Raw genomic sequence first — 26,092 nt, forward strand, 5'->3', positions numbered from 1 at the left:
TATATGCTGATTCTGGTGTATGATATATGCTGCATTCATGCCATCACATCTCTGACCTTTTTTTTTTTTCTTTATGTCACATTCAAGACTGTACAAATAGTGTTACCCCCCCCCCCCCCCCATGGGTTCTTGTGTGTATATATATTACATATGTGTCGTGAGCCCTGAAAATTTCCAAAAAAGTAACAAATTGATGCAGTGATTTCACAACCCAATGGTGCTCAACTTGAAAATTATAACTATTTTGATGATTACCTAACAGCTGTATAAACATCTGTATCTAATCTTTGCATACATAAAAGCTGTTATTTAATGGTGCCTTTATTATATGCAAAGGGGAGAGAAAAAAAAAAGAATAATCCCTAGTCCTACAACACATTTTTGTATGTTTATATTCCTTCACATTTTTAACAAGCACATACAAATGCGGGATATTTCAAAGGGACTTTGCATTCCACCAAAGTTTGATTTACTTGTACGATTGTAAAATTGACATCTATCCTGAGGTTTTTACAATCAACAAAAACAAAAATACAGTAGTACAGGTAATTAATAGGTAAACAGCCTGAAAAACTGAGACATCTGGAAGTTACACAAAAAAAAAAAATATTGTACACATAAAAAAAAAAAAAAAACCTCTAAACATTTAATTTCACACATTATTTTCTTAATTTCTCCTGTCGTTGTTACAGACTGCCTACGTAATAACCTGTAAGCGAATGTACCTTTACCTTCATAACTTTCCATCAGTTGTCTATGTGTGTGACATTGTTAATCAAGATTCACCTGTTATGGATGCTTCCATTACTGTACTGTTGTTTTTATTTTTATGGCAAGTTATTACATTATGGGGCATGTAACAGTGTCTTTAGAAAAGTAGAGGAAATCAGATCATAAACATTTGAAATGATTAATAAAAATGATCTACGAAATGCTTTAATTTGAACTTATACATCTTGTTGTCTTATATTTCTAGTCATTTTTGCATCATGCAGTTATTTCGCGTTTTACATACAATACAATACCATCATATTTTTGTCTACACAACAATGTCAGTGTTGGTTGTGATATAACTTCAGTCAGGCCTACTGTTAAAATGAAAGTAGAAACATATTTTACATATTAATGTTAGTCTTTTCTGCTAGATGTTGTGATCTTTTTTTTCTTTCTTGATTATGGCCCAAAAAGCATTGCATGTCATTTTTGTTCTTGTTTAAAGTGACACTATACAGTGGCTATTGTTCCACTGCGTAAACCGCAGTGAAATAACCCCGCCCTCCATTTAGATCTTAAAAAAATAAAATAAAATAAAAAAAGATTACAATATTTAATTCACTAAATGGCACAGACCACATAAAGGAAAAACAATCAGGGCATGATAGATGACTAAACCCCACCTCTTTAGGAAAGAAAAAATATAATATAAAAAAAATTGAAATTTCGGATGAAACCAATTTTAATTGTATATGTTCAAGCACAGTTTATATTGAATATGGACCAAAGAAAAAAAAAGTTGGGGTCTTCACTCTTCCTCTGTGCATCCCAGTAACTCTGCGCGCAAAGTGATTCTTCCGTACCAAGACCATGGAAGAATTCGGATGAATCTGGCATAGATGGGGGGATCTATCACGTTCTTTCTGTGGGTGTCATTATCAAAATTTCCTTGAAAGACCTGAAAGAGAAAACAAATCTCAAATTATACACAAAATTTATTTTCAATCAAATATAAACACATGTAGCCAGTCTTTTGATGATGAAAAGCGACTCTGTAATAAGTTCAGTGTACAATATAGTATAATATTCATTTGTTTGTAGAAACTGTTTATAGTTTTAATTTTTTTCTCATGAGAAATATTTCTAGCAGGATTACATACAGTAGTATGTAATAATGTTACGCTAGAAGTGTAACATCATAAACACCATTATTAATACATTTCTTTAAAACAAATAAATTAATACTTTTGTTCAGTGTGGATGTGTGCATTAAATTGATCAAAAGTGTCAGTAAAGACATTTATAATTTAATACAAAATAATTATATCTATCACAGTTTCTACAAAACTGTTAAGCAGCACAACTTTCTTCAACATTGATAATAATAATAATACATGTGTCTTGAGAAACAAATCAGCATAATAAAATGCCACTGGACACTGTTCAGTTTGGGTTCACAGGCCGCCAATTAAAAGATCAAAATACAGTAAATATAGGCTAATTCACAGTGAACAGTCAGATTATTTCATTTGCTACTACTTACAGCAGACACATATTTACTATCACATATTTACAATACAAAGAAAGGAAGAACAGTTGATGATTTATGAATAACCCTTGAGTGTGCAGCTGAACTGATGATGAATGCAAACAAAGCTCAAGTACGTTCAGTGTAAAGAGTTCAGAGATGGGCAAATTTCAGCAAGCAACAAAGTGGCTGGCTGGGATCTAAGTCTTCATGTGGGCTTCAAAGACAAATTTTACTGAGCTCTCAAAGCACTGACAACACATATTCATCAGGAGAGAGTAAACAATCAGAGCACAGAGATCCTGTGTGTCTAATTGCTGGTGTCATAAGCATTACATAAATGTGTGACATATTCCCTCTCTTACTTCCGCACTGAATCAACGTTCCCTTTTGCACCATGGAACCAATCTCGTGTTTTGTAGTTCGACTCTTTTCAATGCACTCCAAGGCAGAGCGAGGGGAAATGTCATAAAAAATTGATTAGGTAAAAGGGCAGTTCAAAACATGAACTTGTTCACTGAACTTCTCATCTGATGCCCTGTGTGTTTGTAAGGAATATGTACACAGGAAAGTCTTTCAATGCCAAGCATTTCTCGCCAGGCTTTTATAATAATAAGGTCTGCATACTTTGGCTATGAGTGTGAATAGATAGTGTGGTGGGGAAAAACATAAGTGTTAAGTAAGATTTATTAGACTGCAACTCTGACTCTAACATTTGTCTTTCATTAACATTTTAGAACTCTGATGACACCTCGAATGCCTGTGTGATTCTATTATGGGCAAATACAGCACAGTATATATGAAATCAAGCACGACCGCATCTGCAGTCAATGTTGGGGAAGAACGCTACCAAATACGTTTTTTTTTATTTTTTATATTTTTATTTTTATAGCATAGCCTTTACACTATCAATATGTTTTCATTTCAGGGAGTTAAATGTAAATATATATCAAGTGGTTCACAAAGAGTCCATCTGATTAAACTGAAGCTATTCACCAATTTATCTTGCACAGAAGTCGCTATGAGGAGTTTTTTGTCTTTTTTGAAGATAAAAAATGTTCATAACATTGTATTCTTTTTTAATTTTATTAGTTGTATTTCATGCAAATTTGTTTGTTGACGTTTAATTTGTCACTATTTTAGATCCTCATTGTTTGTATTTGTAAAATGGCATCATATGATGGGTAGCTTGACTTTTATTTAAATATCTAGTTCAGTCATGAAACTCTAGAGGGCGCAGGCTGATATGTTCTTTACATGCAATCTGCAAGTAATCATATCATTACCACATGACACAAGCTGACACATTTAAATAGTCTGGTTCATTGTTTGCTAGTCTTGCAGCATGTTTATCAGAGTTCCTCTGAAACCCTTCACCTCCCCCAGCTCCACCTGTCTAGATCTGCTACCATTTATGTCTATTTATGCAACAACAGCATATCTTACATGTCTGTGTATCTATTAGCAGTAGCAAGTCCATACGTGCTCTGCAGCAGCAGCGTAGATCTAGTCCGCAGAGACCTTTATGCAAAATGAAAATACTGGCAAGACTTTCACAAACATTTACTTTAAACAAGTTATTCATTGAGGAAAATGTGTATTTGTCTCACAAGGACTCACTCTGTGTCCTCCCTTATTTTTTTTTTAGATGCGTTCGAAACATCAAAGTATATCGATATCTGCACACACAAGTTCTGCATATGCAGTGGTTAAAACAACGATTCATTAATTCGGTACATGTGCCTACATTTTTCAGTAGGGATACCTGTACCATTACAAATATGTGTACTGTAAACTGCAAAGATTGAAGTTAGTTACCGCATGATTGAACTGATTGCATGTCACAATGCAGCATCCATGTTACAAATATTACAATTGTTGTTGCAGGTTAAGGTAAATGTTGCTCAGCTAATGTAAACTGTAACCAGGACACTGTAATGTTGTGTTACCATCTGACATAAAGTCCCGATTAAACTGAAGTAGCGGCAGATCTTTTCCTTTGTATTGTGACAGACATCCGAGTGTAATGGCTTATGGAGATAACTGACTGGAGAGGTCCAGCATACTTCAGCTATTTCACCAGAAGATCGAGTTAAGACATTTCACATTAAAAATAAATAAACGTATGCAGGGATGAATCATTTGCAATAAGATCATTAAGATGCATTTAGAAAGCAGAAGTTTAATTTCATGTTGACTTTAAGAACATGTTTTGGTAACACTTTATTTTGATGATCCACGTTATACATTCTACTAACTATAAGTAACTCTTCAACTGCAGGTCAACCTCAAGTCATTAGTTTTAGTAGACTGCTTAATATCTGCTAACACTTTATTTTAATGGTCCCTCAACATACATTCTACTGACTATAAGTAACTTTGCAACTGCATGTCAATCTATTATACTAAGCCAAACCCAGACAACTAACCTTAACCTTATCCTAACAGTCAACTACAGTCTACTAATACTCTAATGAGTTTGTTGATATGTAGTTGTAGTTACTTATAGTTAGTAGAATGTCTAAAGTGTAACCCATATTTTTAAATTCATTCACTATCTGGGATATCACGAGTTTTCAATTTAATTATGAGAGCTTGAGCTGAAGTTCTCTAAAATTAAAACAAACACCACTCACCAGGTAAGGCATTAAGGTTAATTACTTGAAAAACAAGTAGCTATTTGACTGCTAAAAGCCGCTAAATGAAAACAGACTCACAGGGGTGTAATGTAGTGAACATCTCTTTTATAGTACTTATCCATTTCAGTCTTTCACGCAACAGTGATCACTAAAACTTCAGTGAACGCTTACGCTTTCTGTGACCGTAACCAAATGAGACATCTCACTCTTCTGATGTACCCTCTGAAGAAATGACGGAAACAAGTCACTCTCAATTACCCTTCTCTCCCAGCGCACCCAAGAACATTTGGAATGATTATGCATAAAAGCTGCAAAGAAAACAAATCCATCTCTAAGACATCCCATAAATCTGTGCCTGGTGTTTACTGCTTAACCTAATCCCTGCACGGCTCCGCTCATGACTGCAAAGTCGTGGAATAGAAATTTGTCTTTAGAGCACTGAATGAGTGTTTTGGCATGTAGAAACAAATGTTATCTAAGTAGGTACATCAGGTAATGCAGATATTTTATTTTGAGGTGAGGGCTTTTGGAGTTTGATCACAAGGGGAGGACACTTTATCACTTCATAGCCTCTTCTGCAAGACTGTTCAATTCATAAACACGTCCTTTGAAGTGGGTCCTTCATATGGAGCTGAATCAGTGTGAAAATCCCTCAAGTGATGCTCAAAGAGGCAAGGCGATCTCAAGTCCTTTTGGAGCATGGCAAAACAAGGTTGTCTGTGTGGAGATCTGGGTATTACATCTGAGCATGATTTTTGCAACTGATTCCAAATCTGATTTGGATGGATGGACGGACAGAGAGACAGGTAGATTCCTTGTTGGCACAAATTGATTGTACATTAAAAAAAATCAAGTGGCCGATTTGGAACACTCTGGCACCAAATCCATACACCACAAAAATACCAATTGAGCATTAAATTTCAATAGACCTAGGGGTGTTCGATTCTGGGTTTTTCAGAGTCGTCTCTGATTCCCAGGTCCCACCATAGAAGTAAATAGAATTGACTCCCAGAATCCATTCCATTTGCTCCATTTACTTTAAGTCAAAACAGGCCGAGCAATAAGAATACAGGTACATGATTGCCGCCATTATTACACACCATATCTATTCTTTTTTCAGACACAAAGCCTACAACTCTCTGTATTAAAACAATACAGTTTTAGCTAATTTAACAAATTAGCCCAGATGATATTACTTTGAAATGATGAGTATCTCCAATTCACAATCGTTTCCTAGTTGTGCGTCAATACCTAATTTTACAAAGGGGAAATTTAGGAGAAAACGACTCGGTTGAATATTATTTCAGAGTTAAATAAATGAGAGAGAAAGTAATGTATTCTTTAATGTATTATTCTAATTAATCTAAACGGTCGGGTGAAGGCGATAAGCGCCAACTGTCATCTCTTGTAATACATACAGTACAATCAATGTACACTTATTGAAGTCCCCGTGTAGTCAATCATTTTATCCCTTAAAACTCACCTTTGATCACCAAAATGACATGTAAGTTTTTTCCTTGAAAAATGTTTGTCATGCCCTAAAATAGCTTTACAGCCTTGCCTCATTTAGTATACGTGGTTCTATGAATATGCAAATTAGCCCAGCCTCCACTCACTCACACCAGCTCAGAGATCCACTCATTGATGATCACACATTGACCTGATTGGTAACAAGGTGACGTCAGCGATTTCAAACCGTGTTTTTGAGACTATATATATAAGCTCCTTCAATATTATCAGCAGCTATCGCATTTCTCAGGAGTGAATTACCCTCCTCCATCCCCAGCTCCTCTTCTCGTCAGTCAGGATTTGGCATTCTGATTCCCCTTGATTCAGAAAAAATTCTCGAATCATGTTGTACTTTACAAATCTTGAATTAACGATATCTGCAATACATTCATGTTGGTTCTGTTCTGTTTACCCTAAGGGGGGTTATTGCTGCTCTCCTTGCTCTTATCCATGCTAGGCTGCATGGATGCACAGGGAGTTCTTTCCCAGAACAGAACTATACCGCCAATCCAAACTGTATGCTAATTGTCAATCGTATTCGACGATAGTGGTCCTGACAGAATTATTAGTTTAATGGTTATGAACACAAATTAGGATAACCAAGACAAACAAAACAGCTGGCACGGAGGTAAGTTGGCTGTTATTTTATTTAATAAAAATTGTAAAGTAAGCTACATAGGATAAAAGTATGTGACTGTGGCATGTTTCTGCAACAGCTCCAGCTCTCTGACACACAAGTGCGTTATTTTAGACACAGCAATGGAGTCAACAATGAGAGTCGATTCCCATGCTGGAGTTGACTCCCACACTAAGGCTATTAAGAGTCAAGGAATTGACGCTTTTGGAGTTGACTTCCCATCACAAAATATAACTTTATGTTCGCATGCCATGAGCTCCTCACAATGCACATGCCTGTACAAGGACAGAAACGTGAGTTTAAAATCACAGCCAAATACACCCTCTGTGAAACTGAGCACCTATCAAGTACAACATCTTTTATATCTTTCAAAAGGTATAATATTACTTTATCTTGTGTGCCAGCTAGCATTATCCCTCTCAATTGCTGTCGTACTGAGCCAAACTCATTTTATGCATGTTATCTCATCTGTAGTGCACTAGCTCGCTCAATTTAATGTTATTAACTAATGATCAAGATATTGCGTGAGCTCTTGCCCTTTCCTGACACTGTGGACTGTCTAAAAGAGTTTAAGAAGTGGCAGGCCGCATGATTTACCCAGGGGACTGATATCCCACACTATGACAGGGACCAAATGAGGACACAATCGCTTTTAATATGACATTCCGTTTCATTTTATACCAACCTTGTAAGTCAGTCTCCTCGCATTCTTTAACTCATCTATATAGTAACAGAGGAGATGAACAGGTTGTGCTGTGCACAGCAAACAAATCTCGAACAACAGATCAGATGTGAGGGCTCCATGGGTACAGTTGTCCTATTTCCCCTGAGTGCTGATTTAACTGAGAAGATTTGGTGTGACTCAGCAGGAAAGCAATCCTATAAGGACTTGCTCCGAATTTCTGCCATTTCTCAGAGGCGTGCCAATTTAACAAAGCTACTCATTACCCCTTTGCTGAAGTAAGCTTTAGTTGGCAGTTTTCAAATTATGGTTGTGTGATTTAGAGAGCTGTCAGTTGATTAAAAATATTTATTCATGATTAATTTTATACTTTTTTTGATATCCTTAATACGTGAACAAATATTATTTTAAGCACACTACCATTCAAAAGGTTGGTGTCAGTACGATTTTTTTTTTTTTTTGAAGGAAATACTTTTATTCAGCAATGATGCATTCAATTTATCAAAAGTTGCAGTAAAGACATTTATGTTACAAAAGTACATTTCAATTTCAAATAAATGGTGTTATTTTGATCTATCTATTTAAAGAATCCTGAAAATTATCAAAAGATTCCACGATAATATTAAGCAGCACAACTGATAAAAATAAGAAATGTTCCTTAAGCAGCAAATCAGGATATTAGAATGATTTCTGAAGGATCATGAGACACTGAAGACTGGAGTAATGATGCTGAAAATTCAGTTGACATCATTTACATTTACATTTTACATTACATTACATTTTAAAATATATTAAAATAGAAAACAGTCATCTTAAATGTTAATATCATTTCACAATATTACCATTTTAACTGTATCTTTTATTCTAAAATGCTGAGAATAAGGGACTTCTTTCAAAAATACTTTAAAAACTTACCGACCCCAAACTTCTAAATGGTAGTGTACAGTATTAGACAATTGTGCCAATCCAATCAGTTTTGAATGTTTTTTTGTTTTGTTTGTTTTGTTAGAAATACAGAATTACATATAATAAAAATGAAAATTGTAATAATAAATAGAAAGACCAAATAACATAAGTTATACATAATTTAAAATGTTACCAAATAAATAACTGTGTTAAAGGTCTTAACAAAAATAATAGTGTTAAACGAACCGTATGTTAACTTTGACAGCCCTAGTAATTTTATTATGTTGATAAACAGTACAGTAGGACAGCCTTTAAAAAATACCAACATAAATGGTGACCCATTTCACTCGTTCCACGTATTACCAAACTGGCACCTTTTCTCAGACGCATCAAGATATTGTTCGGTGATTCTGAAAATGATTCCATGTTAAGAGGAACATCTGTGACTGCTAGTCAATATACTGGGCTAATGCAACCGCTGTTCCAGAGCTCATCTCACCTGAAGACAGTAAATTGTGGGTTGCATTGCATTCAATTTCATCTTCAAGGCCCATCATCCTCAGAACCCTATTGCCAACAACCAGATAAATCACACTCTAAGACTACCATTAGACCAGGTCCAAATATGAAAGGTTAAAAAAGAGATATGATACAATCTGATATTGGTTTTTCCCCCTTGAGTTGAAAGCAATTGTGGATATGAGGGGGTGAGATATTGTAAGATTTCAGTAGAGCTTGAAAGCTGCATCGTGACTACAGCGTGATAAGAACCAGACCAAGCTGATACGTTTAGAAGAGTGACCGAAAAAAATCTCAAAAATCATTTAAACTCTTGGCCATCTAGAAACTGCCTGTCCATCTATATTGTGTCTTCACAGGTATTAATGCAGGCATTTTAGAAGAGCACCTCTAAAATTCAAAAGGTGCTCTCCTTAATAATATCCACTGTGCCCTTTGTGGGTCACTAAGCCTCCCTTAAACTTCCTGCTCAGTGGCTGGAAACAGAGTTTTACTTTTCCCCTCCAATCTGTTCTGGTCTGTGCCTTCTATTTAACCCATTGGGCAATGTTTCCACAGTATTGATTTCTGCAATGAGAACATCAAGGGCACCTACTACCAGAAGACCCAAGGGAACATGCACCTTTCCTGGTTATGATTCGACACTGATACAGATGATACAACAGGAGAATAATCCATCCATTTCCATATATTACTTTCTGCTGGTCATACCCATCATGGAAATCCAATCTCTTTTCTTTATTCATTCAAATGCGGAAATCTTATAAGCCAATGCATTACTGAAACATGCCTGGATGGGGGAAGGGCATCCACTTGGCAGCTAATCTTGTGATGTGATCTTATTTACCCCATTGCCTGCGAGGGAATAGTTCTATTCACAGGCTAATTAACCCCTTGACGTCGACCCGAGGCTAATCAATGATGGGTGTGCATTGTGTCAATCACAGCGTCTTCCTTACCAAAGGTTTCAGGGGGCTGAAGATTTCTAACAGGAAACAGGTAAAAGTTGTTTTTAAGGAGATTATAGGGTAAGTAAGCATTATGTGAGTGTGCAAGCAATTTTTTTTTAATTGTGAGGTGAGTCTCTTGAGGTTAGGCACACTCAGATGAGTTTAGGTTAAGGCAGAGTGAGATCTGAACAACACACTACAATGGTCATAGGCACACATGAGTACACATTACACCTAAATGTGGTTGTTATAGTGGGGAGTGACGACCCCAGTCAAATCAATTTAAATGAAATCCTTCTAGTTTTTACAGAACCAAGCTGAACAACTAGTTGTTAATGCATTGACGCCACTCTCTGGTGGACAATGACAGCTTGTCAATTTGTGTCTCTTTTCACCAAGTGCGGTACAAGCAAATCACAAGGAAAGAGGTATTCATTCACAGACTTTGATATTAGTCTTTATCTTGCCACCATGCTGATTCCTACAGAGTGCTACAGGGGTGATTTTTTTTTTTTTTTTTTTTTTAGGCTATTGGTTCTCTTGACAAAAAGCCAGTAGGATTTTTCCATTGAGTTTTGGATTATCGCAGAAAACAAGCTCTGTGAGCAACAAAAGTTTATATTTTTTACACGTTTTGTTAATTAAGATAATCAATGTTGGTGAGAGTTACTTTTAAAAGTAATGCATTACAATATTGGGTAACTCTTTATTTTGATGGTCCCTTTTGAACATTCTGTTGACTATATTATAGTATCGTATAGTATAGTATAGTATAGTATAGTATAGTTAATAAAATTAATCTCAAGTATATTCTTTTTTGTAAAGGATAGCACATCTTTTTTGCGGAAGCCAAAGATTATCTCAGTACTAAAAATGAACTAAAATCAGAGCTGTGACACAGGGCGGTGTAACAAACATTGCAAATATTAGTCACAAACAAACACTGTTTACTGCCTTAATCCATGTTTTAGTCATCTTTTAGATTTTCCATTTAACAGCCCTGACTCCTTGATAAATTTTTTCAAACACTAAAAATGATATTGAATAATATCTTCAGAATGTACATACACAAATCAACATCTTCATTGCTAGGTTCAGAATAGAGTCAGAATCCTCAGAGGACAAGCTCAGGCCAATGGGCTGGACACATTTAACCCACTAGAGGGTTGTTAACAAACATTTCTGGCACAGTCTTCACTGAGGCTGGGCAGATTGGACTGTTATCTGCATGTAGGCAGACCATGGAGAGAGAGACAGAGTCTGTCCAGGTACCCTGGGACAGTGCTGACAGGATGGAGGAGAATATACAGCCCCGTTTCCAGACAAGGGGATGCTTCTTTTATTGACTTTATGACATAAACATGTCTATGGAAGCTAGCTTAAGACAACAATGACTATCTAGACAGTGTTTAGGTTTAGCAAAAAACAATCACACACAGTATGTGGTAAAAAGAAAATAAAATAAAAGCGAAAGTAATAAATGCATACAAAATGAAAAATAAAATAAATCAAGGTGATTCAAATCAACCGTGAGATAAAAGCGCCTTTGGTCAAAAAATTAAAATTATTTTGGTCTTGAAAAAATATGAGTTTTTGACATGCGACTGTGAGAGAAAGAATCCTACCTTGTCTGTCTTCTGTTTTTCATCTTGATATATAAACCATCTCTCGCCGTTATTGCTGTAAGCCACCTTGTAGGAGCCGACAAACTGAACATGTCCAAAGTCTTTAGCCCCCTGGGTAATAACGCCTGTGATTTTTGTTGGCTGAAGCATGTCAACCTGAAACACACACACACACACACACACACACACACACACACACACACACACACACACACACACAGGGAGAAAGAAAATGAAAGTGTTATTCTATCAGTATGATATTTTAGTGATTACTTGACTTCCCAAATAGCCTGAATCTTTCACCCTTATCTTCTGCATTAACTTCTAAAGATACAGTAAATTTGTTTGGATGGTATCATCAATTATTCATAGCTAAGTGGGCAATAAGATGTACCCTTTTAGTTCAGCTCAGCAGAACTGTGATTGCTAGCCACAGCAATATGTGATAATTGCATTTTGTTAATATTTTATGCGCTTGTAGGCTATTTATTGAGATTTTTTTTGTTGTTGTTGCAAAGCCGAAAAAATAACAATTTTGTTGTGCTTTATGTAATCTAATTTGTAAAGCAACCTAAAATGTACTTTTAACTGTTTATTTGCAATGCTAAATTCCATCTTTCAGATAACTTGACCAACTAATGTAAATGAGTTTGTGCTGTGTGAGCTGATGGTATATAATTACCTAAAAAGTAGACTTGTTAGAGACTTGAATGGTTTATCTTGACATCGGGCTGCAGCAGTCTCATTCAAAGTTTTAAGTCTTTATTATTGAATTGTTGTCACAGATGGTTTGAACTACACCACAAAACAAAAAGGAGAAGGCAGCTTTTTGTACAGGGAGAGAGTGTTCAGTGTTGGTTAAGAAACAAAAACACTCAAATAGACCCATGGCACTTCAGGAGAAGAGCCTCAAAACTCCAAATACACCAACCACAAGAGCTTAATTTCTCAAGCCATTAGGTGCGGTCATATTAGCGAAATTTCAGCAATGTCCACTGTCCATGTCAATGTATTATATGAAGCACAGCTCAGACTTAAACCAAGCAGCTTTCTGATGGTCAGCGTGGTGAATCCGTGTGACTAACTTGAACTCTAAGCTTCTGCACCAAAGTCACTGGGGAAATTACCTTGATTTCACACAGAAGATCTATCTATCTATCTATCTATCTATCTATCTATCTATCTATCTATCTATCTATCTATCTATCTATCTATCTATCTATCTATCTATCTATCTATCTATCTATCTATCTATCTATCTATCTATCTATCTATCTATCCTTTCTCAAGCCAACATCAAAGTTTGTCTACAAACTTTTCAATCCATACTGATCTCTAGAGAGAAAGCCATTTTGCCTGTCCCACTTTCTGTGAAATAAAGTCCTGGTCAGATGTATTACCGCTGCTTTCTGTCTAGACAAAAATAAACTTAAAGGAACACGCCGACTTTTTGGGACTTTAGCTTATTCACCATATCCTCCAGAGTTAGATAAGTCCATACATACCCTTTTCATCTCTGTGCGTGCCGTAACTCTGTCTGACGTACCCACCGCTAGCCTAGCTTAGCACAAAGACTGGAGGTAAACGGCTCTAGCTAGCATACTGCTCCCAATAAGTGACAAAATAACGCCAACATTTTCCTATTTACATGTTGTGATTTGTATAGTCACAGTGTGTACAAATAACAAGGTCACATGAGACACAGCCATCTTCTAACCGTATACATACTGTGAACTATATTCTCAGAAGGCGAAGCACTGCTACTTGGACGGAGTGATTGCTCGCAGCACCAGAGAAGCCCCGTGGTGAGGAGCAAAGAGTTTGCTCAGAGGTGGAATAAATCACTCCGCAGAAGTTGCAGTGCTAAGCTAGGCTAGCGGTGGGTGCGTCAGACAGAGTTATGGCACGCACGGAGATGAGAAGGGTGTGTATGGACTTATCTAACTCTGGGGGATACGGTGAATAAGCTAAAGTCCCAAAAAGTCGGCGTGTTCCTTTAAACTACCGGTTTCTGCAATGTGTTTAATTACCCACCATATTCCTACCTAAAATTAACATCTTCACTGGACAAAATAGCACTGCCTTTTATGCTTAACTTGAACCAGAAATAATTATTCTGTCCCTAAAATATAAAATAAATGTCATAGAAAGCATTACATTTAAATTTATCATACATGTCGATACATTATTTCAACACTAATTTTATGTTTTAAAACAAATTATAAGTAAACTGTTTGTGTTTCTTGAAAATGATTGCTTCAATTAATGTTTTGCAAGATATAACCTTATAATTATAAGCGGAAAGTGTTTTTTTTTAGAATTATAAGGTTCTATCTGCATTTGATCTGTTCCCAAAATCCCCATTTACACATTTGAGAGGATTTTGATATTGTACATTTAGAATACATTTAGGGTCTCTGTCATATTCATGTATGAAAGAGACTTGTTCCCCATATCACTTTTGCTATATGGAATGCAATCTCCTAACCACTCAGAATGCAGATAGAACCTTATAATTCCAAGGTGGCGAAATGCGGAAATTTGTTAAGAATGAATTGCACTCACTGATAGCGCTGGTCATTAGCACATGCTTAATGCTCAAAACGCAAAAACACGCTATCAAGCGCTGTCAAGAGCATGCCACACCAGCAGGCGGCGATATAACCCTAATCATAAAGCCACGTTGGCCAATCAGAAGCCTGAATCAGAAGCAAAAACCCCGGTTTTACTGTCTACACGACAACACTGCAACCGGCGTTTCTGAAAATCCTCACCCTGGCAGGGGTTTTCAAAAATGTTCGGTTTCAGTGACCTGATACTGCGTTTCCGTGTCGAACGGCTGGACGAACGGCTGAACCGCGTAAAAAAGTCACGGTTATAAAAATACCCGTGTCCGTGTGGACAAGGCCTGAGTCTTCAGCCTGTTCCTGAGTACACCACAAAACTTGCCTATAAATCACCTGAATTTGCTTTTTAAAATGCCAAAAGTATGCTTGTCTACATCATGCTCGATGTATGAGCTAGACATATGACTGGTTATAATGCTCTTATCTATCATTTAGTGAGCCAGTGTCACCATTTCTGTAATTGACAATAGCCCCATGTTAATTGCACCAGCCAAATTGCACTGAATTTTGTGAATAAGGCTCAATATATAAACTTAATGAACATAGAAAGGTTTGTTTGTGCTGAACAGAATTACAATAACTAATACAGCAAATAGAGCCTGGTTAAACTGCAACCATTTATTGAATAAATGTATTTTTGTGCTAACATACTGCAAAAAATACTGTATTCGCCCCAATGTGTCTAACAATGTGTTTTTCAGGAAAGGCTGACTGAGAATCTACTTCTAGCAAAATGTTTTGACATTCATTTACAGTATTTTTCCTCATGGCAGATCTAGATTCAGGAAACACCTTTTACAGTCTTGATCTATTTTATTGTCCCTTCATTCTAATACGACACTAGCAAGTTTTGCTATTTATTATCAACACACAGTAATCTGGCATATTACACTTTGTCACACAGTTGCGATATTAGCGTCCCTGTTGCTAAACTAAATTAGTTCCATGTTGAAAACCCCTTTAATTTATTCTCTGTCCTACTTTCATGCCTACTTGAGAGAGTCGGATAAAAAGGTACAATAGGGGATGAAGACATGAGGTATGTCTGCTTGACAAGAACATATAATATCCAATAAAGCAGACAGCAGTCCTTGTACTGTGCACACAACACTTGAGGTGTGCTCAGGACATGGTTATAAGTAGAAACATAAATGTGATTACCTTTTATTTAATTTTTTCCATCATAATATTTAGTCTGGAATTAAAACAGGTAAAAAATAAATAAAAATAAATGAAGCTGGGCTGCATTTGTTCAGATTTTCTTATTCTTCACTTTTATTTCCTTCCCTAAAATCTCACCCTCTACTCATGCACACACATTCTTCTGACACTAGTGCTAGAATAAGCGCAATTGCATTTTCAATAATAACTTTAAAAACATTTGGACTAGAATCAAAATCAAAACCAATCATTGGTTTTCCTTTTCCATCTTTTCTGTAAAATATACTTGTTCGAAACCTGTAACACAAGGACACCAACACAATCTGATGGAGCATGACATCCATCTCTGATGATAAGGGGGCGTTATAGCTGAAAAAAAAAGGTATTTGTCATTTACTACTAAAAACAACTATAGGCTACTGTGGACCCCACAGGATTTGATCTGTCATATTCTGCATTTATATATATATATATATATATATATATATATATATATATATATATATATATATATATATATTGTATTTTTTTTTTTTTTTTTTCAAATTGATGAACAAAGAAAGTAGTCATTCGAGTTTTTTTTTTTTTAACACAAGGTACAGTCAGTTCCAGAACTTCTCCCTTTGGTCCCCTTGATAGGAATCATGTAGAGGTTTTTCAGCCTGGTCTCATTGTTAATACGTAGTATTAATACGTAATTTTCAAAGATAGAAAACGTACGTTTTGTACGTTTGGATAGATGCTGAAACGTATGATATGGACGTATCTGCAACAATTAAACGTAACATTATTACGTTTTTTACAGCTACAAAACGTAAAATATTTACGAATCTTTCATATCATTAAGACATCTGTATAATTTACCTTTTACCGTTTTATAGATAAATGGAAGATCCCTTAACCCGACTCCCAAACCTAAACATAACGTTACCCATTTTATACAGAATATAAAAAGAATATATATATAATTTTCAATATCTTAAAAATCAATATTTTGATCGCTGACAGTTTCTTCACCAGATCCACCATCAAGTGACAGTGACACTAATATGTGATTGCGTTCAGCTCTTGCTCTGCAGTAAATCAGTGAGACATTTCAGTTTTGCTGATGATACTTCCTATTCATTTGTCTTCTGTCTGCAGTAACTATGATTGAAACATGACTTCATCATTGTGTGTCAGACATTGCCTCCTTGTGGAATAAAGGTGAATTGCACTTATTCAATCATTAAAGATTAAATTATTTTTGTGCAGAAAAAATATACTTACACTGATACACACTTTGGGTTGTTAGCGACCCTATACAATTTTTACAAAAAAAAAAAAAAAAAAAGAGATAGAAAAAAGCCATTCTTTTATAGTTTTTTTTTTTCTTTTTTTTACTAAGAAGGTTGATGTCTAACTTTAAAACATGAATGAGGAGGATGGTAGTGAATGATGTCCCGGGTCATTAAAGACCCCAGGTATGCATTTAAGGGTTAAAACATAATGCTGTCATATATCAAAGCATTCACAGTTAGTTAGCAAATCTGTTTTTAAAACAGCACATCAATCATCAGCAAACCCTGAACCAGATGAGTAACTGCCATTGAAATGAATGGGAATGATAAAAGCTTCCTGTAGATATTACAGACTTATTTGATTTGGTACTAGTTTCATTCAGAAATGTAACAGTTTCATCACTGCATCTGTCATCTATTTTTGATTCAAGAATATACCAAAATAGATCTAATCTGTTAGCTTGATAAGAGAACAACAAAAAAGTGAGTGCGAGCCTCTCAAAACAGACAAAACTAAGAGCAAATTAGTCTCTTGTGGTGAATATTTTATTGCTTTACTCAGTTCCTTCAAGTCTGAATCATTCTTTATCTGTACAGATTCGCACTTAAAGCACTTCTTTTTATCCCATTACATTAATTAGTTCCACTGCTTAACAAACTGCATACAAATCAGACCTGGAAAATGGAATACCTCCAGTTGAGAGAAAATGAGAGAAGAAAAGTAGAGGGAAAAAAAGACACATTTTTTACGAGTAAAAGCATCTCCAATTCATAGCAATCGTCCAGATTCGAACAGACTTGACAGCTTCTCAATTCAGAGTGCGCTTGCTCTGCATGCATAATTCACACAACCAAACCTCATCTAAGAGCTTGACGCACACACACACACAATTACTTTTCACAGAAAAATCACCTTTGTGAGAATTTTTGGAGAACATCCGCATGTGAGTTGGATGTGACCGCTCTTGTATTGTAGAGGCTTAAGGCTCTACCACAGATATACAAAAATCCACCACTGCATTCATCCATTCTAGGATAGATATAGATAATTTAAAAAGTTTACTCCCTGGAGGATATCAATATCTTTAGCCATCCATGCTTCAAATCCAGTTAAGAGCTAAGGACATTCTTAAAGTGATAAATGCAGCTCCTAGTCAGTAGACGTGTTGGGAATCATTCTTGTTCATCTGTGAAAGGACAGGATAGAAGCTTAGATATTTATCAGGTCATGCATCAGTCATTTTGTTTTGCTGTGTTGCCACAGAGCATAGAAGAGCACTGATTGAAGAAATATGTATATTTCCTTTCAATAACTCAAAAGAGCTACAGATAAAACTGCCAATGCGGAGCTTGCAAATTGAAAGGTTAGTGCTACAAATGCTAAATTATAAAGTACCACTGAGAGTCAACAGATTATTAGCAGAACATGAAGTAGTTATTACATTTTAAGAAAAGATTTCCAACTCTACAAAAGATTATTTTCATATCCAAGTATTTTCACGACCAAGTATGGTGACACAAAATAAAACATCCTTTTTACCCGCTTAGAAAAGCACCACGTTTTATTTTGTGTCACCATACTTGGTCGTGTAACTACTCGTGTAACTGTATTTAAATAGGGAAAACGTGGAGGTGTTTGGTCGCTTCTAACTTCATCTCTGTTTGGTCCCTAATGAATGAACTGGGCTAAGCTAAGTGCTATCAAAGTGTCGCCGCGCGCCAGAGAGATTGAGTGAGACGTGAGAGGTATGTATCAACTCGTCTTAGTTAAGGGAATAACATAGTTTAATATGAAAAAACGGTGGAGTGTTCCTTTAAACAGAAAACCTACATAATTTCAATAGAATTTAATATTCCATAACATTATTATGAATATTTATGAGCTTACAGTCTAGAGACTCATGCCTCAGGTTTTATGATAATTTCTGCAGTTTCCAACAGGTGGGAAATACATAGGAGTTAGTAAATAGGACTCTCAGCCCATTATAGACACAAGTGAAGTGCACAGTGACGAAGTGAAAATGCATTTTAAAGCAGATAGATGCAATGATTTAAGAATGTTAAGTGAATTGCAGAGTTAGATGCATCTCCTCTCTTCCTGAAAATAACACCATTTATCAACTAATCGAATTTACGCTGACACTCTGGGAAATCAACTCAAATTGGGTAAAGTGAAAGTTTCATTGGTCTTCATCTAACAGAGAGTCTGTGATGTGGGTTAGAAGCACCCTAGATTAGTTAATTTTTAGATCGTTCGCAAACACAGAGTTAACATTTACATGACTTTCAGTTTTGGATGAGAGGGGGAAAACTCCCCAAAGTACGTAAACAACCATACTTGATGTTCGAAAACACCACAAAAAAAAAAAAACACCAAAAAAAACCCCACCTCAAATGTTGAAAACTGGCTAAGCTGAAGCTTCCCAACAGATTGTCTTCAATGCTACATTTAAATAGGTTCAGTTCAAATCAAGACCCAAGATAAAAGTGACACTTACACAATGATCAGCATCGCTTCAGTGCTTACATGGCATGGAAATGGAGTGAAGAACAGTCACATATATTAAATAAAACACCTGAACCCAGAAAATTGAGGGTGAAGATAAAAGCCACTTGAGGTCTTGGAATGAAGAATAATGGGTCTCATTCAGCCATGCATACAAATTGAATATATGTGTGAAATCTGTGTATGAACATTTTCACATGTGCAATTAATAACAAATGAGACCCAGTGTTCTTTTTTTTTTTTTTTTTCACCCAGGACCAATAGCTGTTTCCCTGGTGAGCACATCATCACCATCTGCCCACAAAAAGACCTTGATGCATCTAAAAGTGTTCCTGCCCTTCACCTTTTCACACCTGCACACCTCACACATTTAAAAAAAAGAAAGTGCCTTCTCTTGGCACATGAACATAGACATCTGTTGCATTCTCATTCTATCAGCAAACAACTTCACAGGAAATCAGTAGTGTTAAAGGTAAAGTCAAAAATATTCACTGTTAAAATACTTTTTTTAATCTCCTTTTAATATGCAAAGAACACCACACTTAATCCATCTGTAGTCTAACTTCTGACAAGTACAATATGACTCTAGTGTTGGAACAATACAAAATACAAACATCTTGCAAGCAATAACCTGCTTATCTAAGAATGTTTTTTTTTTCTTTAATTCTGAGATTCTACTGGCACAAAAATTATACACTTCACCTTTAACTTGTATATTGCATTGTTACTTTGCGATAATGACCAGAGACAATGGATAATTATGCAGTCTGGTGGTCATTATAAAAAAATATTTGATCATAGCATGTTGTGACCGACCAATTACAATCAACCATGAAATAGTGCTATATAACTGAAAAACTAAAGGGAATGTGTAGTATATTGCTTTTTATTATACATGCTTATTTTCTCAAAGCTCAAATCGGATTCGACTCACTGAGAGAGATGTTCAATTTCATTTACGCATTGGATTGGAAGCAAGAATCATGAAAAAGTTTTTTTTTTTTTTTTTTTTGTCTTTGTTCAATAATTGTATTGGAATCCTGAAGACGTTGTTTCCAACTCACAATTAGTTGACTAAGACAACATGGCTTCAGGTAGAGTTTCTATTGATTCCCTTACAAGGCTGGGTAATAAGTCAAATAACATTAAAAAGCTATTTCATTCAGGATGAAGCAATGCGTGTCAACCAAGCATACTTTGGTTGGGGGTTCGGGGGCAATAAGAATGCCACTTACCAACATGTTTCAGACATTTTGGTGTGCCAGAATATATTTGTGGATCATTTTGATTGGTAAATCCCGAGGCATACTGCAGATCATTCTTTCCACAGGCACTGATGGCCGCTTGTTGAGCTTCATTTTTCATGTGTGACATTTAATCAAAACAGCAGTAGTCCCAGCTTTTATTTAGCTAGTCATCATTACCGCTCTAGGAGACAATTACAATTCCTCTCAACTTCTGTCATGTCGATCCCCTCATTTTTCCAAGGCAGCAGTTTTCTCAGATATGTTGTCTTGGGTGGTGACATATTCCATTTTTGAAGTGTGTTCATAATAAACAACTGTGACAGAGCAGAAATTTAATCAACGGGTAAGTAGCAGCTTTGAGCTGCGGACAAGATGTACCCAGTTTTATTGACTAAGGGAACTCGTTTTCATTGCCAGAAGCATCCACCAGGTTCCATACCAAACCATCCCTCCAAACACAGAGCAATTATACCAGACCTTCTGATTAACACAAACACATGTTTCTGTTTGCAGAGAGCCTGACATTAATCAAGGCATTGCCGCTGAGTAGGAATCAATCTTGCATTACTCCTAATTACTGTCCCACGCCCAGGCTCCTCCATTTGAGCAATTTGTTCAAGCGTAGACAGATCACTAGTCTCTTTAGATTGGGTTCAAATCTGTGTGGTGTCAGTAAAACAGTTTGCCATTTATAGGCACAGGTTGTCTTCTGGTGTCATATACTGCAGCCGAAAATCTGTGATCAGTGCCACTGACTGTGCTACAACGCCTTCACTTTGGGGTGGTGCTGAGTGTGTTTAATGTTTTTTTTTTTTCAACACATGGCCAGTGTAATATCATATATATATACACGATTACAGTTGGAAAGATGCAAGCTTTGTTCCAGAATGCCTAAAGTAAATATACAGTGTCAAATTCACAACCTTTTGCAAACACAGCCAGTCTAAACACAACAAAAGACAACTGCAATGAGTGTAAACAATATGATTTGTGCACTAAATCCAGCAGAAACTCCAGAACAATCGGCATATTTGTAACTACCTGCTTTTCACAGCATTTGGCTGCATGCCGTCGGACGTTTTTCGGTTTTCATTTGCATAAAGTTGAGCATTTCCCAAATTTGGTTGCTCTTGGCCACTCTCCATGCTTTTTCTTACCCGCAATTCACCACAAGCTCGGCTTCTACAGGAATGAATTGAAAACGCCTGCTTTGCTCCACTAAATCCACTGCAATGTAAATACACTGTCAATATTCTTCTGTTGTGTCGTCCAAGACAACTGTAATATTAACACACACAACAAAAACTTGAATGCATGAGTGTTAATGAGAATTATCAAAGGCTATACTGAGGAAAACTAAACACAATTATTTTAGATTTTCCTGATTCATAAGAACGATTAACAGATGCCTGTGAATCATTTGCAATTGACTAAATTAAGAATTAAGCATTAAGTCCCTTATAAGTTGTCTAATGACATCTAGACTGATTTATACAAAGCAATGGGTGATGTATTTAAAAAGCCAGTCCACTGATGTTCCACTGCTGCTTTGTAGTGAGAACCTTGTTCAGCTAGTGCACTTGTTAATCAGAGAACATAACATCTTCAGAAAAGTCTCCTATAGTAGCTACATATGAGAAGAGAACAATATAGATAATCTTAATTAAATGTAGAGCATCAGGCATATTTATCACAGCACAGGAGATAATTAACTGAGAAAACACACGACTATCAAATAAAAAGAGTGTCAGAACCTGCAAATAGCTTTATTTATGAGGTGCTTGGACTGCTGAGAATACATGGAGTGAGAAAGCAGGTGATTTTTTGCATCGGCAAGCTGAACAATTTGAAGGGTTTATTTCATGCGAGGTGAAGAAACGTGATTAGCAAAATAAACCACAGAAATACTGTAATATTCACAATTAAACAAAGCAATCATCAGAGGTCTCAAATAACCATTATTTAGATAAAAAAATTCCCAATGTATTTTCATCCCCCAAAAATTGATGCATGAACCATTACTACAAATGATCCAGCTGTGAACACTGTCTGTAATGTTATTGATAAACATCATGTTAGTGCCAAAAAAGCCAGGTACTAAAACACTGCATCATAAACTACACAAACTACTGTTCTATGCAAATCAGAATTTCTTTGCATTGAATTTGAATTTAATTTATGCATTTTAAAGCCAACTGCATTAAAACAATTTACAAAAAAATAGAAGGCATCCATATGCTGCAATTTAACATTATGAGCCATTCTCAGCAAACTTATTATATGCCATCTGCCAGATGTGGCATGCTTAGTCTAACTAGATAAAATGCCATATCAAAATATTTTGAGGCTGCAACCTAAAGGGAACATTTAAAATGAATATGTCCAACTATAATATAATTATTTTTACAAATTATTTAACAAAACGTCTGTAACTTTGGTTAAAATTAAAGTGCCCCATTTGCTATTTTAAAGGTTCCTAATTTCTCCTACAGCATGTTTACATTGCATCAAAAGTCAAAAAAACTTTTCATTTTCTCAAAATATACATTGCACATCACTTCATTTTCTCAAAATATACATTGCACATCACAACATTTTTCAATGATTCTCAAACGCCTTGTCCAATGGTTCAGTCTAAATCCCTCCTTTCCGCGAGCCTACTCTGCTCTGATTGGCCAGATGGCCCAGTCTGCTGTGATTGGTCTACCGCTTATAATAATAATATTAATAATAATAGACAAATAATAATAATATTAATAATAATAACAATAGAATGGAACAGTTATGCATAAACATAATTTATTGCATGCAATGACACATTTACTTTGAAAGCCCTTATTATTTCTAACATGTATATAATACTTCTAATTGGCAAGAAACACTGTGTTTCTTGAGTGCGGTTTCATCTGTGGTTTTTGTACTAACTGTTGCTGCACCAGCAGGGTCAGCATAACATTTAGCATATGCCTGCATTGCTGCAATGATTCTGTAATAAGGAAGTTCTAAAAAGAGCCAAGTGCACTCTGGCAGGCTCTGTGGTATGCGGTTAGCCTGTTAATGTGCATAATTAACTAATAAGCCTCTGCCAGCTGGAACTCAGCATATTCACTGTTTGCCTCAGAAGATTTCATCATCTCATCTTCAAGCATCCTCCAAAAGGGAACGAGCTTCTAATCTCATTCCCATGTCTGCCAGTGTGAAGCTGGTTTCTGAATTCCAGAGCACAGTGTTTGAAGACCGGTCTGATTGGTCTAAAAACCTTTACAGCAAAGTATTCGAAATTCAGAACAAATAAAAATAATGGTAGAGCAGTCAAACACTTCCAGGATGAAAGAAGGTACTGTTTTATGAATACTGTTGTTTTTCACCTAGTAGGAAGATATGCGTATTTAGACACAGAGCAAAAAAGTCACAACACATTAAGTAATCCATAAGTAATGCATAAAGTTTCGATAAAATATTGACAAAAATGTATCCAAAAATACTGTTTTGACTTAAAATTTCTTTATGCATTCTTGAGTAAGGATACCAAGAAATATGACAATGTCATTGATGAGGGTCAGAAACAAGTTTTGTGATGAATTCATTTAATATCAAATAAATCATATTTTTATTGATAAAATATTTCAAAAAAAAAAATCACAGCATGCCAGGTCAATTTGACTCTCTTTATGCATTCTAGGTTTAATACTCGTTGACAAGGTTAACCTCACGGACAGTGAATATCAAGCACTTGCTCACTAAGACTACAATGACTTCGTATCTAATACAAGGGAGACCAGTCAATGCACAGAACAATCCAAAAGGTTGGACAGTTGCCAGGAACAAAATGGGAAAGCTAAAAGGTTTGTAATGTAATTTTCAAACAAAGGGTGAGGTACAATCCATTCCCTGATTAAGAGATTAAGGTAGGAATTAACCTAGAATGAATTATTCCAGATGATTACTGCGTTTATTTGCACATGCAGACTGCGCTGTTTTAGCACCCAATTCCCTAATGGAATTATGCAAAGAAAGTCGCTAACAAAATGTTTGCTGTGCACAATTTGCACAGTGCAATCTCCCTTCTAACAGACCGGTTCTGAGTGTGAAGTTGTGGAGGAAGCAGCAGACTACCACGATTGGTTATACTTTACTGTGACTGTACAGCATTACTATAAACGTCAGAAATAATGAGTTGACCACAAACATTGCAGTTTAAATGAGAACACAATATACCCACTTTACACTGATATTTACAATACAGTTACACTAAAGTTTGGGGTCACTACCATTTTTTAAATGTTTTTGAAATAAGTCTCTTATGCTCACCAAGGCTGCATTTGATCAAAAGTAAACTAAAAACAGTAATATTGTGAAACATGATTACGATTTAAACTAACGATTTTCTATTTTGATATATTTTAAAATGTCATTTATTCCTGCCAAAGCTGAATTATATATATATGACGAAATCAGTGTGTAAGAATTTGTCTGACCACAGGCCAAATGAAATACAAAGTCAAATTCTTGTGAGGCTGCAGTACAAAAGGAACAATTCAAAAGACATACGTGACCTCTAACAAAACTAACATGACATTAATATATTTCGACTTGACTTAAAATTAATTAAATTATTGTGCAATGTGTGTGAAATGACACTTTGCAGCTATAATTAACATATAAAGTCAAGTTTCTTTCACATCTTTGTTAGTATAATGTCTTTCTAGTGAAAAGAAAGACCCCAGAGGGTAATGATAAATGTGGTCTGAACAGTGTGAAGAGCTTGAGACAGATAACAGGCCACTGCAGGGTTATAAATGCTTTTATATAGAGTACAAAGAAGCGGTAACTAAACCTAATTGAGAAACTGATAGCTGGGCAACCACGACTAAAAAAAAACCCTAATCAACAGTTTTATACTATATCATCATTGCAGATTTGATTATATGAATGGTCAATCTTAAGCACACAATCTTGTACTCCTATCTTTTTCAAATTCTGTTCAAATTTGTTTATGATGTTGTAATGTGATGTTATGATGTTCATTTTGAAACTATGGATTGGTTCAGGGCTCATACATTATTTTGAAATGTCTATATGGAGAAAATGAATGGGAATTTCCTTCCAGAACCCAGGCTGCTGGAAAAGCTTGTCATGGATTTGCAGAAAGGTTTTTTGTTCTCATTTCAGAAATTTTCCACAGATCCCCTGGCAATGGTTGGAGAAATGCTGACTTTGATATAATTTCTTGTAAATTCTAGTCCTCATCTTTGCTGAAGAAAACCACTGCAAAGATCTCTCACGTGCACACAATCCATAATGAACAGGCTTAAGAACCATAATGAATCTAAGTGCTCTTTCTCATGCCCTGCCTGATGAAGGCTAAAGTTATCTGTGTGGGACTGAGGTCACATCTCTATTTGAGTAGTGGCAAAGACACAGGAAACCACAAATGAGGACACTAAATTGATTCATTACACACGAAGAGGAGGGAGAGGAACGAGTCGAAAAGGCAATTTTTCAATATCTGTGGGGAGAAAAGCCAAAGATAGACCCAGGCAGGCTAGACAGATGTAAGAA

General features: G+C 35.8%; 1 protein-coding gene across 3 annotated transcripts in view; it reads right to left on the minus strand.

Annotated features, from left to right (window-relative positions):
- Window positions 1-73: 73 nt before the first annotated feature.
- Window positions 74-26,092, minus strand: part of edil3a (EGF-like repeats and discoidin I-like domains 3a) — a 199,353-nt gene continuing 173,334 nt past the window's right edge. For 2 of the 3 annotated variants that reach the window (XM_084114154.1, XM_084114155.1), the window contains exons 9-10: window positions 11,710-11,865; window positions 80-1,672 (exon numbers count right to left, since the gene is read on the minus strand). In XM_084114154.1, the coding sequence (XP_083970280.1) occupies window positions 1,523-1,672; window positions 11,710-11,865 (306 nt within the window). In that variant the 3' untranslated portion in view covers window positions 80-1,522. Of the gene's footprint in view, window positions 1,673-11,709; window positions 11,866-26,092 lie in introns of all 3 variants that reach the window. The other variant, XM_084114156.1, reaches the window with a different exon arrangement.

This window comes from Abramis brama (assembly GCF_963993115.1).
Source record: "Abramis brama genome assembly, chromosome: 5".
Taxonomy (NCBI): Eukaryota; Metazoa; Chordata; class Actinopteri; order Cypriniformes; family Leuciscidae; genus Abramis; species Abramis brama.